This window comes from Oryza sativa, chromosome 1, assembly GCF_034140825.1.
Source record: "Oryza sativa Japonica Group chromosome 1, ASM3414082v1".
Taxonomy (NCBI): Eukaryota; Viridiplantae; Streptophyta; class Magnoliopsida; order Poales; family Poaceae; genus Oryza; species Oryza sativa.
The window spans coordinates 2,582,374-2,597,357 of NC_089035.1; the positions used below are offsets into that span (position 1 = coordinate 2,582,374).

General features: G+C 43.4%; 3 protein-coding genes across 4 annotated transcripts; all 3 read right to left on the minus strand.

Moving 5' to 3' along the window:
- Positions 1–767: 767 nt before the first annotated feature.
- Positions 768–3,742, minus strand: LOC9271871 (centromere-binding protein 1; the record flags this gene model as incomplete). The annotated part of the gene is made up of 4 exons (XM_015780944.3): positions 768–1,276; positions 2,454–2,656; positions 2,741–2,965; positions 3,526–3,742. Coding segments are annotated over 4 exons (738 nt in total), but the record flags the coding sequence as incomplete, so codon positions are not given.
- A 1,421-nt stretch (positions 3,743–5,163) lies between these two features.
- On the minus strand, positions 5,164–9,176 carry LOC4325209 (factor of DNA methylation 1). Its single transcript, XM_015766573.3, has 6 exons — positions 7,967–9,176; positions 6,859–7,040; positions 6,562–6,651; positions 6,181–6,459; positions 5,844–6,056; positions 5,164–5,745 (listed from the first exon to the last, which is right to left on the minus strand). The coding sequence occupies exons 1-6, from the start codon at positions 9,069–9,071 to the stop codon at positions 5,512–5,514; spliced, it is 2,103 nt and encodes a 700-aa protein (XP_015622059.1). The 5' UTR covers positions 9,072–9,176; the 3' UTR covers positions 5,164–5,511.
- A 1,405-nt stretch (positions 9,177–10,581) lies between these two features.
- LOC4325210 (uncharacterized) lies at positions 10,582–14,624 on the minus strand. 2 transcript variants are annotated; one of them, XM_015766019.3, is made up of 8 exons: positions 14,127–14,624; positions 12,784–13,081; positions 12,105–12,507; positions 11,923–12,022; positions 11,763–11,822; positions 11,588–11,671; positions 11,377–11,484; positions 10,582–11,262 (listed from the first exon to the last, which is right to left on the minus strand). In XM_015766019.3, exons 1-8 carry the CDS (start codon positions 14,406–14,408, stop codon positions 10,933–10,935), a joined length of 1,665 nt encoding a protein of 554 aa, XP_015621505.1. In that variant the 5' UTR covers positions 14,409–14,624; the 3' UTR covers positions 10,582–10,932. The 2 variants fall into 2 exon arrangements, with proteins under 2 accessions (XP_015621505.1, XP_015621506.1); XM_015766020.3 differs by lacking the exon at positions 14,127–14,624 and adding an exon at positions 13,156–13,369.
- Positions 14,625–14,984: the final 360 nt, after the last annotated feature.

A 14,984-nucleotide genomic window follows, 5' to 3' on the forward strand; every position in this document is an offset into this window, starting at 1 on the left:
AGAAGAATAGATAATGCTCCTAAACGGATGTCTAATGTGATTGGAAAAAATCTTACTCCCTTCCCTTCCCGGGTCCACAAGTTGAATGAATCAAAAGTGACGCTGACATGTGAGCCCGGGTGACAAATAAAAATGAAAATTTAGGAGTGGTATTTTGGGCATGTGCATTTTGGGAGGATGCTAGCCTCATTTTTCATCCATTGAGCTGGTGGACACGTGTGAACCTGAAGGAGACTTATATGTGGGTCTGGGTGCTAATGAGAATGAAAATTTGGGAGAGTGACATTTGAGCATATGCACATTGGGAGGGTGGTAAATAGTAAATTCTCCCACGGCTCGTAGGCCCATTCTAACTGGAGTACTTCACAACGGGATTGTAGACTTCACAACTACCCAATGTGTCATCGTTCAATGTCTACAGTAGTAGTATCGATTTGTTGGTTAGTAGATTGTCTGATAGCAGAAGAAAAGAGAAGATTGATAAGATACGTAATATTAGGTGAGCTATTGGCGTGTGATTAGTTGAGTATTAATTATTTCAAACTTGAAAAATAGATTAATATAACTTTTTAAAGTAACTTTCCTATATATATATTTTTTTTATAAAAAATACATTGTTTAGCAGTTTGAAAAACGTGTACGTGAAAACAATGCACTTTCTCTCTCACATATGAATTAACTTGGCATGTCTCATGTGACAAAACTGAAAAGAATTTTGCCTTTTGTATGTTGGATTCATGACCAAAATTCAAAACATGAAGGACAAGAAAAGGAACAAAGGTACATAAAAATGAATAACTTGATCAACGATCGATTGATCACAGACAATGAGACAAGTATTCCTAGTTCTTGTTCATGTCCCAAAAGAACTTGTTTTAGGGGACATCCCATTTCCCTCACTGAGTACGCAGAAACTAACACTTCCACTACTGCTAGGACTACTAGATAACACATAAGTTCACATCATATGAAGATTAATTAAAGTGCAGAAATCCTCATGTTCTGAAGCAGATTTATGATTATTAATTAACTAACATAGACTGGCACCTAAAAGCGTCACTAGCAAGAAGCAAAATGAGGCATTGCTATAACCATCTTTCTGAATCCTAGCTCCAGGGCGTAAAGGCGTAAATTTGAAGATTTCTGAATCCTAATGTTAGTTGGAGTCGTCTCCTTCCTGTTCTTAATAAGACCTTCTTTGAGGGCAATTACGGTAGTCGTGGGTCGTATATTCCTCGCACCATCTGCAGCGCCTTGCAACTCTGGGTGGTTTTGTCTGCACACATGAAGATCATAAGTCAAAAGACATAGCTGCAGCAACTTGGTGGTTGACAGATTTACACTAAATAAATAAGGGTGGTACTAGAATGGCCATATATGGCATGAAAATGGTAGATTTACTTGCTGAATATTAAAGATCATTCAGTTACAAGTAGGTGCTACTTATAACAAATAAGAAGATTGCTTGCTCAAAGCAAAATGTGATGTTTATGAGAGACTAGACTAAAAAAATGGGACCAATCTAGGAAGGACTAGATTGATTTTGAATTAAGGAGGGGGTGAGGCTCGAACCCAGCCCGGCTAGCTCACAGCTTGCGTTGCTAGCCGGGAAGACCCCGGGCCTTTCTCGAGAGACTAGACTACACTGAAGAGAGTCAGTATCATATTCAGGGTATCGCATTACTACCTAAGATTGTTTAAGAAAACCATGTGATAGGTTAATACACAGATTGTTTCCATATGTTACTCTGTTTCCATGCTCTCAACTGATAGGTTCCTCAAATAATAAGAAAACAATCAATCATCAATAAGATATAATGGAGCAGTCCACTCCAACACTGTAAAATTTTGTCACCCGGTTGACCAGTAGGGAAAAAAGAAAACAGTTGTGAGTACAGCAAATTGAATTCTGCCTTCACCATATTGGTCAAGTATGATCAAAAGCAGTGTTAGTTTTCATGTTAATCATCCTGACATATTTCATCACCTATGGACTATGGTTTAATATCCTCACCTTATCAATCTTCCTATGAAATTGTTATGGATGACGCGAAATAGAAGAAATAACCATAACACAAAGAACGCCTTTTAGTAGTACTAGCATTTAGTTGAGAATACAAGAGATATCTAGCATGATACTCGAAAGAATCTAAAATGATTTCCTCCTCAGCTTATAGATCATCAGAACAAGGGGAGTTGGGGTTTGTCCCATCACCCTAGGCTTCTCTCTTTTTTCTTTTGTTATTATTATTTTAGCAACAAATTTGTCAGTTGTGTGTGCCTAACAGTAGAGATTGGATATGTAAACCACGTCTATTGTGTAAGAAATATGTAGCATGCGACGTGATATCCTCACACCATGAAAATCATGTATTGCCAGTTTTTTCGCAGTGTTAAAAGTCTAGGTACATGATACTATGAAAGAAATGGGAAGAACATCATATAAAACTTACAGTCTTCTTGTAGTACTCGATCTCAGCTTTCAGTTCATCATTCTGCTTTTTCAGGGATTCAATGTCCTTGTTCTTCAGCTCCAACTGTAACCTGAGCTTCTGATTCTCTTCATGCTCGAGCTCCTTTGTCTTGAGAGCGAGCTGCAACCTCAGATTCTCATTCTCTTGAGAGATCCTTTGAGAATCCTGAGCCAGCACAAGAGCTGAATGCAGAGAAATCACAATTTCAGGGTATGCACCTCAATTTGCTGTGCAAATAAGAATAGATGACGCAGTTCAGCTTGTACCTTGAACTTCTTTGCTCTTGATTTCAACTTCAGAAATCTGCAGCTGATGAGGTGTCTCAACTTCAGAAATCTGCAGCTTATGAGGCGTCTGAACTTCAGAAATCTGCAGCTTATGAGGTGTCTCAATTTTAGAAATCTGCAGCTTGCCAGGTGTCACGGTTGCTTTCCTCTTCCTTCTTTCCAGCACTCCACCAACCTGAACATATTCATCTTCAGAAACTTCCTCTGCATTTGAACATATTTGCAGTTAATCTTGATGTTAAAAGAAGCACACATTCTCCACACAGCCAACGTCCAGGGGAAACAAAATGACAGAAAAAAAAAAGATATACTCTTGCTATGACAACAATGGCTGCACTGGATTAAAAAATTATATTCTTCCCCACATTTTTGGGGCTGGGATTTTCTGAGGCTTTCGGGGGAAAAAAGAGAATTTCCCCTAATCCTTACGTTCCATCAAATTACTGCAAGAGTAAAAGAATGACGCAATAAATGTGTGGAGCACGTAAATTAGCATCCTAATCTGTCAATCGATCATTGATTAGACTGGAATTAACGCCTGAAACAGCGAAATATAGCGGTTGACAAAACCCTAACTGTTCTTACCAAAGATCAGGGCTCTACGCTGTGCCGGATAATCGATCCCCACTGCTATTCACCCACCTAAAACTCTAAAAGCATCGATCGATGAACTCCAAAGACTAGAATGGAGAGGCAATTGCACTTGCGATTTCGAGAGGGGATGATCAATAACGAAACGTAAAGGCTGAGCTGAGAGGTCTTACCACCAGGAGAGGGAGAGCTACCACACGAACGCGGGCTACTCTGCCTCTCCTTCTCGCCGCATGAGCCCTTCCCCTCCGTCTCGCCGGCCGCGCCGCCCTCCCCTTCCCCTCCCTCCTCCTCCTCCTCCTCCACCACCACCTCCTCGTCGCTCTCTTCCTCCTCCACCTCCTCGTCATCGTCATCGTCATCATCAACGGCACCATTGTTGAAGCGCAGTCACCACAGCTTGGCTTCGTCGGTGACTCCGGCAGCGGCGGCGGCGGCGGCGTCCTCGCGTCCGGCCATGTCGGCGTCCCGGCCGGAGGAAGTGGGTGTTGCGCTGCGGCGAGGGCGAGCCCTCGCTCCTCTCTCCTTTTTTTTCTTTTTAATAATTATTATTTCTCGCTTTTTTACTGCTCGGTAGTAAAAAAAATTCAGCTTCCCGCTTTGCGAATCTCTCTCCCCGCCCAAATTAATCTTTTTTACTTCCACTCCAAAATTGTGCTAAAATGTTTCAAAATATATGTAGTAAAAATCTAAAAAGGTTTAGAAAACAAAAATTATGACCGTCAAAAAAAGGCCAAACGGAAAAAGATAGAGCAACTACTCCCTCCGTCCCAGAATATAAGTATTTCTAGCAATAAATTTAGACATATATATGCCATTTATAGATAGAAGTTTTTATATTTTGAGACGGAGATAGTATAACTTAAAATATCGTGGACTTTTTCGATCTAAAAAATCGTGGATTATTTCGTGACTGGATGAAAATGAATCATCACGAGGCATTTGTTTGGTAGAAAAATATGTAAAGATGTGCCAAAACTGGGAAGTTAATGTTATATAATACCGGAGAAGTCTAGAAATATATTTTATATTTAAAAGCAATTTTTATATAAAAAGTTTTTTTTACCGAACGCACCGTGTGTAAGTTTGAAAAACATGCGAACGAAAACCAAGACAAAATCTAAATCTTAACTAGAGTTTAAATCACATCATGAAGCAACCACCAAACCCGGCCCATAGACACGAGAATGCCCACTCGCATTTGCGATTTCGAAACGAGCGGGCATTATCTTATGGGTAAATTGGAACTATGCCATTATAATTTTGTAAAGTTTGAGATATGCCATCGGTATCTCAATGGCATATAGAACCCAATGACATGTGGGTCAAGATGGCATATCTCAAATTTTACAAAATTATAATGGCATGGTTCCAATTTTCTCTTATCTTATATGAGCCGCTCGATGGCTATAACTGAGGAGACATAAAACGGCCCATAACCATCAAAACGCTTTGGAATAAGATGACTCGAATTTAATATGTGACCCTCAACCACAAAATCGGATAGCACGACTCCCCGAACTATTCAAATCAGTGCAATTTGACTCCCTCAGCGGTTTTGGAGAGCGGTTTTACTGATGTGACGCTTAGGTGGCATTAGAATTAAAAATATTTATTTACGAATAGAGGGACTATACAAGACTCTCTGATGAATGCATGACTCCAGCATGAACTGTAAACTCCTAAAAAAATAAAATAGGATAATCAAGAAATGCAAACAAGGATGCTATCAACACGCAGCCTGTCACTTGGTCACCTCTATCGGCTCTAGCCACAGCATGACTAACCACAACATCCAGATCACAGAAAAATTAGTAGCTAATCACTTAGATTTATGATGTCTTGGACCACGAAAGTATATCGAAATTATTACAGACGATTATTCTACAATTCAAAGGGACACAACACAGGATTATTTCTACAGCCTGACACTGACCATAACCATAATCATTATAACTAAGGATTGGCACAGCCTTATGGGCATCCATTGATCAATACACTAGTATTCATCAACTTAGACCCATCAATTGACCAGCGCCTCCAACCTGACCTGAGATGATAACAGAAGGCAGCAGCTCTTGATACCTAGCACCAATACCCAGCACCTCAAACCATCCTTCGCTTGCCTGTCAGCTTCTTCATCCATCGAAGGACGAACTTCACGGCCTCCTGCGCTTGCTGGTTGTCTCTATCTGTCCAAAGATGTACTTGAGCACCTCCTTCATTGTCGCCTTTCGGCCTTTCCTGAAGTTCCACAGCTCGGGCACAACATACCGTCCACTGGCATTGTACTCATTGACCTCGCTCAGGGCGGTCTTCACTGCATTGCACACATCGTCACCGTACTCGATCCACAAGTGCCGCAGCTTCGTGTCGTCATCATCTACAACTTCCTATAAAATTCGACGATGGTTACCACTTACGAAAAAAACCCTAGGGTCTAATGTCAGAGATGGTACAAGAGTAAAACATAGAACAGCAGAGCAAATACCTTATCTTCGCCATCAACCGTTATAATCTTATAAGGATGCCAGGATGGCTTCTTTATTTCCTCCTGCCAACTTGAGACCAGCTCCGCAGCTTTGGTCTCATAGTCATCGTTTCCGTACTTTCTCTTGCATGCATTTTGGAAAGGTTTCTCATCAAGTTCCCCCATCCTTTTTATCCCAATAGCAGTTCGCCCAGTTAGCATGTCCTCCAAACCCTGTCAATTGCAAATGATTATGATCATGTATGAAAACCTTTTCATGAATATCAATCATTAAAGAAATAAAGAACAGATAGGTATAAGGAATTTTGCCAATCATCATAGAGAAATGGAGTAATACCATTATCAGTTCTTTTCTGGCCTCTTGTAACTCATCGTTGCTTTCACGTTCTTTCTTCACCAGCTCTCCGCTCAATTCTTCCAAACGTTTCTTTTCATGTTCTAATCTTTCACTCAATTTCTCCATCTTATCATGAATATCCCCATCATCGTCTCCTTCCAAATGCTTCATCACTTGAAGTGTACCATTCAGCCGTGTTACTTCAAGCTCAAGCTGTTGTTTTTCATGCAGCTCTTTTTCCAGCTGAAGCATTCTTGCAAGGACATCTTCCTTTTCCCTCTGTTATTTTTAAGGTGTATCAGTGAGTCAATTCTCATCATAAGAGAATACAGTCCCGCTAAACAGGAAAAAATAACAGAAGTAAAAAAAAAAGTTTCAAACCTTCTGATCCTCAACTAGCTTCATTACATCTTCATCAGCCCTCTGCTGTTCTATGCTTGCTAGCTCAAGTTCACTATTATCATCCTTTGCCTATACATTACATTTCAGGAAGTAAGCATATATATTACATACAGTATTTGCAGTACACACTTGGGTTATCATAACAGAAACATTCAATACCTCAAAATAAGTGTATTGCAAATCATGTAAATTAACAGTATAGCCTAGGCATGATACTTCACCAGAGGTGCATATGATCGTAGCTTAGTATTTCACCTAGATAGTTCATTAGATTACCTTTTGCTTCTGATCATCAAGTTTTTTCCTGTCGCTTGCATTCTCAGCTGTTATCTTTTCAAGCTGCTTAGCACGTGAATTCAATTCTCTCCTCCTGCTATCTAATTCAAGCTTCAAGTTTTCATTATCCTGGAAAACTCTTAAAGCATAATCACGAGCTCTCCGGTGTAGATTGCGCATTTCTGAAATGGAAATATAAATGTTGTTACAACGTCGTACATTGATGTCTTAGACAGTTTTTATTTTATTTTATAACGAAATGAAAATACAATTACTAGCTAAGCGATGAAAGTTAATGATTAGGATTATTATTGTGTTTGTCCCTGTTACCAACATTTATCTAACCAGGTTGGTCTTGTGGTATATGGTAATAGCATACAACAAAACAAGAAAGGAATCACATAGATAATGGCAGACCTGACCACTATTTGTCTAACAGTCTAACCAACTAAGAGGATGCTATTTCTCTAAATAATCCATGTCTAATATAAAGGCTGAAGCTAAATAGCCCAACAGTTGCAGTGCAGAGGGCTCCTCCACAATCAATCATTTGAGTATTTGACATGTGCCTCTAGGACAAAGAGACAATCCATCATTTGCTGCTTCTGTGTAGATTCTATAGATAATTCATGTCCTTGAGGTATGGAGAGTTGGAGAAACTACCAGTAAGCGATGACAGGTTACAGGACCAGTGGTTACAGATCAGGCCTGATTGTGAACAGCGGATGGAAGCAGGAGCAAATTGCATTAGAGAACTACCTACAACCTAATCTAGTTCTGCTGTTAGTGATACTCTTAGATTTTTCTTGTTATCTTCACGCATGCTACAATGACTATGGGTTATGACAGTGGGCAAATGGGGATACTCATGTGCCACAGGTCCTTGTAGCAAATTTATTCTTTGCTTAATGCAAATGACATGCATATCTCCTGTACCTCTGACATTTAGGAATTTTAGCATCACAACAGCAAATTGATAGTGCAACCGTCAAACAGAAAAAGAAATATATCATGTCTTGATTTCCTCTAGTTCATACAAGCTCAGCTAACATGGCTAGGCATGTGACAACTACGCCTATAAGAAATGAAGCACAGTTGCACATCATACCTTCATTATATGCATCGTGTAGCTTCCTGTTGTCCTCCTCGAGCCGTGCAATGGAGAGTTCGGTTGCATTCTTTTTTGTCTCCAAGTCCTGCAAGAATCGATTTTTCGCCTCGATCTGAGTTGCCAGTATCGCTACCATCTTCCCCGACTTTTCCGATTCACTCTTGGAGACCTCATCTATGGTTGTCAGGTTCGTATGCTTCCTCAAATACCTGCCCACCACATTCCCGGCATTATAGTCCCCTTCTCGGGCAACCCAACCATAAACCTTAACATCTGTGTCCCCATCATCTCCCTTCACAGCATCTCCAGCACTACCCCTTGCATCCCATTCATTCTTCCCAAGCTTATTCTTGTTGAAATGGTTCTCGAGCGTGAGCGCATCGCCGAATCCACCCCAACCATTAGCGAACCTCACAATCGCAAAGCTATCAGCGCCTTCCGCATCATCGACAACTAAAGGCACAACATCATCCAAACCAAACATTGCGACCCTATCCGCGAAGTCCTCGGCATTGAACCCTGCACCAGCTGCAAGAACCCCACTCCATGGCCAAGCAAACCTCTCCTCCTCCCGTCTATTCCCCGCGGCCACAGCCGCCACCGAAGCGGATCCGTCTGTGTCGCCATTGGCATCCGCCTTCTCCTTGGCACCGGCAGCACTAGAATTAGAGATAGCATCAGCAGTGGTGGCGATCCCGTTGATGGCGGCGAGGTCTTGGGCGAAGGAAGGGTCGGTGCGGACGAATCGGGCGAAGGCGCGGTGGAAGGCGCGCTCGCGGCCGTGGCGGCGGCGCTTGCTGGAGGCGCCAATGCCGTCGGCGTGCTGGAGGAGGTCCTTGAGCTTGTAGTCCTGCTTCTTCTTGCCGGGGCAGAAGGGGCAGCGGAAGGTGCCGTCCGGGTTGCGCACGCGGTGGTTGCCGGAGCGGAGGAGGCCGTAGGACCTCTCCTCGTAGTCGCTCTCGGCCTCGGAGTCGTCCTCGGAGTCGCCCTCGTCGGAGGAGTCCTCCGCCGCTGCCGCGGACGTCAGCCCGGCGGCTTCCGCGGCGGCCTCCGCCTCGGCCTCCTCGTAGGGGTCGATGTAGTCGTCCATGTAGAGATCCATTCCGAGGAGGAGGAGGAGATCGAAGGGCGGCCGGCGGCGAGGCGCGGCGCGGCGGCGGTGGCGGAATCGGCGAGAGAAGGCAGGGGGGTTTTGGGGGTGTACGGTGGAAGGGGGAGGGAGGTGAGGGGGAGTGAGAGTTGAGTTGGTGCGGTCATGATGATGACGGGTGGGTCCCACCTGTCGGTGGTCTGTAGGGCCCACATGTCAGGGAGCTTTGACCTGACGAGCTGATGCTTCGTACTACTCCATGGGGGTTTATGATGGCCTGTGCTTATTCAGTGCGTTTGTCGTTTGTTCTTGTCTGTTGAGCGTTGCAACGTGTAGGAAATGTTCTGCCAGCATAAACGGGAGTTCAGAATCCAAGAGCCCACTCGAAATCGCATGGTTGGAAAAACTGAGAAATAAAAAAGAACGTAAAATTAGAATACAAGTGTAAAATAGAGAATTGTAAAACATAGGAATAGTCGTCTGATTGGATTGTAAGAAAAATAGAAATCGGTTGAGAGATTAATATAGACTAAAAAAATTTCTAAGCAGTTAGAACTCTTACTAAGTTTCCTCCAAAATCTACATGCAATGAGCCATTTCATATAAATTTCATAGGATTTGGAAAGCTTTAACCTTTGAATCAAATGATCACATAGGAAAAATTCCATTAAGATTTGAATACTATGAAATCATATATAAATTTTTCTGATTCAAATGGCCCTAAATTGAAAATTGCAAAACCATCATCTCATCTCAGTTTCAGATTCCCCTCTAAGCTATAAATACCTCCTCATTCATCTTAATTTTGAGATTTATCCCCAATCAATTTTGCTCCCGTGTTTTTTCTCCTCTTTCCACCTGTGTTATGTTCTTGATGGACATGGCCCTTGACACATCTTCATTCTTAGCGGCACAATGTCATACCAAAATCATCTACTGAATTTGAATGTGCCAAAGAAACCAGCCGCCACCGAATCCCATGAGCCAAGCACAACATCTCATCTTCCGGTATCCCATAGTGGAGACTTACGATCGCCGTGGCCCAACAACGTGGTGAGTGCAATGAGTGAGGATGCGCTAATCGTGTCATCTCAGGCTTGATGTGCGGGGAATTTCTTGTCTATCAGTATTCAAATATGAGTGTATCTGGTGGCCTTCGTCTAGGGCATGCTTGCCTGAGCATCTCCATCCCGGCTTCGATTCTCTGATCCTCCTGGCAACTGTGGAAGGAACGGAACTCCAAGGTTTTCAACTCTACACTATCTTCGGTCTCGGAGGTCCTACAATCCATCCTCTCAGAGGGCCATCTATGGTCGTTAGCTGGCATTGCTAATTTTAGGGTTTTTTGGGAGAGTAGTGGGCTCTGCCTTTCCCACTGTTTGGAGTCGTAGTAACTTGGTCTTTTGTTTCCCTCCCTTTCTTCACATAAGTTGGTCTGGCTGATTGCGTGTGTAACAAATATTCATTTCTTCTAATATATTGATGTGCAATCCTTTTGCGTATTCGAGAAAAGAGGAGGAAGTATCTGCAACAAATATTTTATAGGGGATCTTAACTCAGGATGATATTGAGGTACATTTTTGCAATTTTTCCTTCTAACAATTACTCCCCCAAAACATTTTGGGATGGATGGAGGGAGTATCAGTCATACTACAACTACTAACTTCTAAAATGGCTGCACATCGTTGGATTCAGTAGGGGGGAAAATTGAACTATATATACTTCACTAAATTTATTTGTTTGATTGACTAGATTAGTCACTTGCAACGATGTACACGTTGGTATACGCGGCGAAATAACAGAATATCTTCAAAGCCGTACGTAGCAATGCTGCATGCAAGGAGAAGAAACTCATCATCAGAGGTTCATCGCATCAGAGTGGCAGCAGGTAGTGGAATTCGGCGCTGTAAGGCTCCACCTCCACCGCCTTCGCCACCGCCGCCTTGCCACCGGCGCCGGAGGCGCCGAGGAGCTCCCTGATGGTGCGCTTGAGCTGCCCCGTCGACGACGACCGGCCGGGGAGCTGGCTGTAGATCCACTCGAGCAGCGACGCGACGTCGTCGGCGAAGTCCCGCATGTGCCAGTGCAGCAGCTTGGGGACGACCACCTTCTTCTTGCTCGCCGCGCGCACCGACGACTCCAGGTACTCCACCTTGGCTCGCTCCAGCTCGTTCGAGATGTCCTCCGCCGTGTAAACTCTCAGCTGCAAATCCAAACACACAAGAATTCTTAATCTGAATTCTGAACAATGAAAATATTTTGTTCAGGAAAGACTGTGTTTCGATCTGCCAATGAAACGATTCAAGATTGTACGTACTGCAGGCGAGGAGCGGCTGCCTCTGCACAGAGCGAACACGACGTTGGGTTCAGGGTATCCTAGCCCGTAGGAGAGCTGCAAATCTCTCTCCCTTTCGTCCATGATTCCCTTTTTGTTCATCAAGTTTATCATTGTTGAGTTTGAATCAAACTAATTGATGTATAAGAACTGTGAAAAATAATGGCATGTGGATTGTTGTGAATCTGCTTACTTGCTTGCCTTCAGGGGAGTGTCTCAGGATGAGATGCTCGATCGACAGAACATTCAGAACTGTTCCTCCCACGTTCACTGAAGCCTGGTGGTAAAGAAATACTTTGTTCAGCGTGTGGTTTAATATAACTGAGTTGAAAATTAAGTTGATTTCTCTGTCAGAAAGAACAGTCTACCTGATTCAGCAATCCAAGAAGCTTATCTGGAGATGGAGGTAAGCCATGCTGAAGACATGCCTAAAACCATTGTAAAGTACAGTTTCTTGCATTAGCAATGAATGAAGCAGTGCTTATTTCATCACCAGTGTGTTTTGTTGATCAGGGCAGCTTACTGTACATGCATTATGCAGAAGTTGTAGATGTTAATCCAGAACGCCAGCTTCTGCTTGTTCGTCAGAAAACTTGGATCAACATTGCAAAGCCTCTGCATCAAGATTCTGTGGAAGCAAAACAAGTGACATCAGAATCGAGTTTTACTTTGATTACTGTACTGCAACAAAAAAAGGGGTTATAGCTCACCTCAAGTTCTTGATGTCTACAAGACACGACGATATGCGGCTTACATCAAACGAGCTCTTCGTAAATTCAACAAATCTCTTGTGGCACCCAATCTCCTTCTCTGCTCCGTCGCCGCCCTGTGACATTCTGCGGTTCTTGAGAGTGCTAATGGCTGCGCCGGTGATCGCAGACGACTTAGGAACAAGACTTCTGGGGCCAATGCAGGAGATGTTGAGCTTTGATGTGCTGCTCATCTCCAGCTCTGCTGCATTCGTTGTTTTATTCAGCTTGTGGAAGATGTTCACTGTCAGTCTGATCAGCTCCTCAGAGAGCTTATTTGGGCCACTCAAGCAGATTTTCCTTTCAGGGAGCTTCAAATTCTCAAATGAGTGGCTGCTTCTTCGTATTTGCTCAACTTCCTCACCTACTCAACAAAAAAAGAATCATGAATCAAAATGTTTTCTATCCTTCTCTGATAGATAGATGCAGCAAGATGTTCGTTTGTGCTGTATAATATAAAAGAGGAATCTGCAAAGAAGCCTGTGTACTAAAATTCTCTCTGCGAAGATGAACAAAAAGTTGACAGACTGAATTTTATGTGTCCTGATGACTCTGAATACTTGAGCAAGAACTCAACAACCAACAGAACATTTTTAGACCTAGAACTTTGGAGTGCATATGAATGATGAAATTTGTGTACCTTTGCTAGAGACAGATCCAACAGAAGCCTTGCTTTCACATTCAAGAGCTTCATCACTGCCAGGACAAGGTAGCCTTGGTAGCAACTCAGCTCCTTGAAGCTCCCTCCTTCCACCAAGGCTGCAGATGGAGTGCCTCTGATGGCGATTTTGCGGCCAATTCTGCTGCTGCTGCTGAAAAATGCACTGATCAGTCCACTTGCGCTCCCGGTGAAGCCGCAGCCGTAAGTCGTCCACCTTCTTCTCCAGGTAGAATATCTCATCCTCCACAATTGCTAGCTCTGCAAGGAGGCCCCTGATCTGCAACAATGGAAAGAATGAATTATTGACTTACCAAAGTGTTTCAAGTGATATGATGGCTTATAGTGATATACTTTTCGCATTCTCTGATAATCGAAATGGACAGACATGCACCGATAATTGATCAGAGTAGTGTGCTGCTCACTTGCTCAGGTTACTCAGAAGAGTATGAAATACAGCAGAAATTTTACATTGGCTGTTACCACAAGGTGAATTAAAAAGGAATAAAATAGAAAGAATTACTATGAATCTATGGCTCCATCTTGCAAGCGATCGACAAGTTATAACGGGTACGAGTGGCCAGGATCCAAGGGGAGCAGATCTGGTAGATAAGGTGTGAGAGATTATCTGTAGACAAATCAAGATTGTGCAATGAAATGGGCAAACAGTACTTGTATTGTCCTCATGTCAGGAGTCAGAGATCCAGATAACATTGTACGTTGGGGGAAGGAATCCAAAGTGGGCACAGTTTTTCAACCTGAGATACAGTAAGAATCATTCACTGACTCTCTGAGTTTCTGAAATCCCTGACTACGAAAAATTCCCAAGAAGCAATCATCTGTCACAATTATCATAGGGGGATATCCTGGTGTGTCTACTCCATGCTCATTGCAGACAAGCAGCAGGCATAAACTGGACAGTATCAGTATCAGGTGTCAAATCTTATCATGACAACTCTCTCTTCGACTGTACGCCACTGATGAATCACTTGCAATCATGTTTTCATCAAACTTTCTCCAGTCTCAACAGCCTCGACAATGAAATGGAGACACGAAAGAGTCATTTATTGAGGTTTTTCGGGCTCGAAAAAAGAGTAATTTTACTATCCTTAACGAGGTAACAGAAGGAACCACATTTTCTAATGTAATTCTGGTACCTCGTCAGAGACAGTAAAAATTATCTGCAAAACAGTAACTTCTTTGAAATTTCAAGAAAAATAACTGCAAATCATTTCCAAAGAACCAGCAAATATCACAATGCGAAGAACCCAAGAAAATTCAGATGAACAGAGGCTGATCACTACTACTACTAATCAATCGATCACCTTGTTAGGAACGAGGGTGGAGAGGCAGCAATGGCAGACGACGCGGCCCTGGAGGGAGCAGTGGAGGATCCTGCCGAGGCGCGTCTCCTTGTCGAGCGCCGCCTCCAGCTCCGACACCTCCAGCTCCAGCTCCGCCCGCTTCCGATGCTTCTCCTCCTTGTCCATCAGGAAGTACATCAGCTTCATCCTGCACCGCCGCACCCGCGCCCTTCTTATTGTGCACCTCCCACGCCTCCGGTACGACGACGCGGCGGCGGCCCGTGATGGCGTCGGCGAGCTCATTTATACCTCTCCTTTTTCTTCTCACTTTCGGTGCCGGGAGAAACAAGAACAGGTGAGCTCTCGGTTGCTGGTTGGAGAGGGAGCAGGAGAGGAGGAGGAGGCGGCGGCGGCGGCGGCGGTGGAGCGCGGCGTGAGCGGGGTCACGCTTCCCGTGGGGGTGACGCGAAGCGCGCGGCGATGCAACGCATGAGCGGCTTGAATTCTCGCGAGGCGGTTGAGGGAGATGAGCTCGCGGGAACTCATTTATTTATGCTGCCCAGTAATGGCGGGAAGCGGCAGCGGACCGTCCAGTTAATTTCTTGAGTTAAAACTCGAGTTAAACACAGCTGAATCTAAATTTTACTAGTTTTTAAGCCGTTCTGAGATCCATCTCAAATTTGTGTTCATTTTTTTTGGTTCTGAGATCTACCTCCATAGTCCATAATCAATCCGTTCTGAAATCAAATTTGCCAAATTTGTGTTCATCTTTTGTAGTTCTGAGATCAAATACCCAAACTCTTGGTACACGATAACTTTGTTTATCTGACCAAATAATCAAATTATTCGATGGGCTAATAGTGGCCAAAGAATCAAATT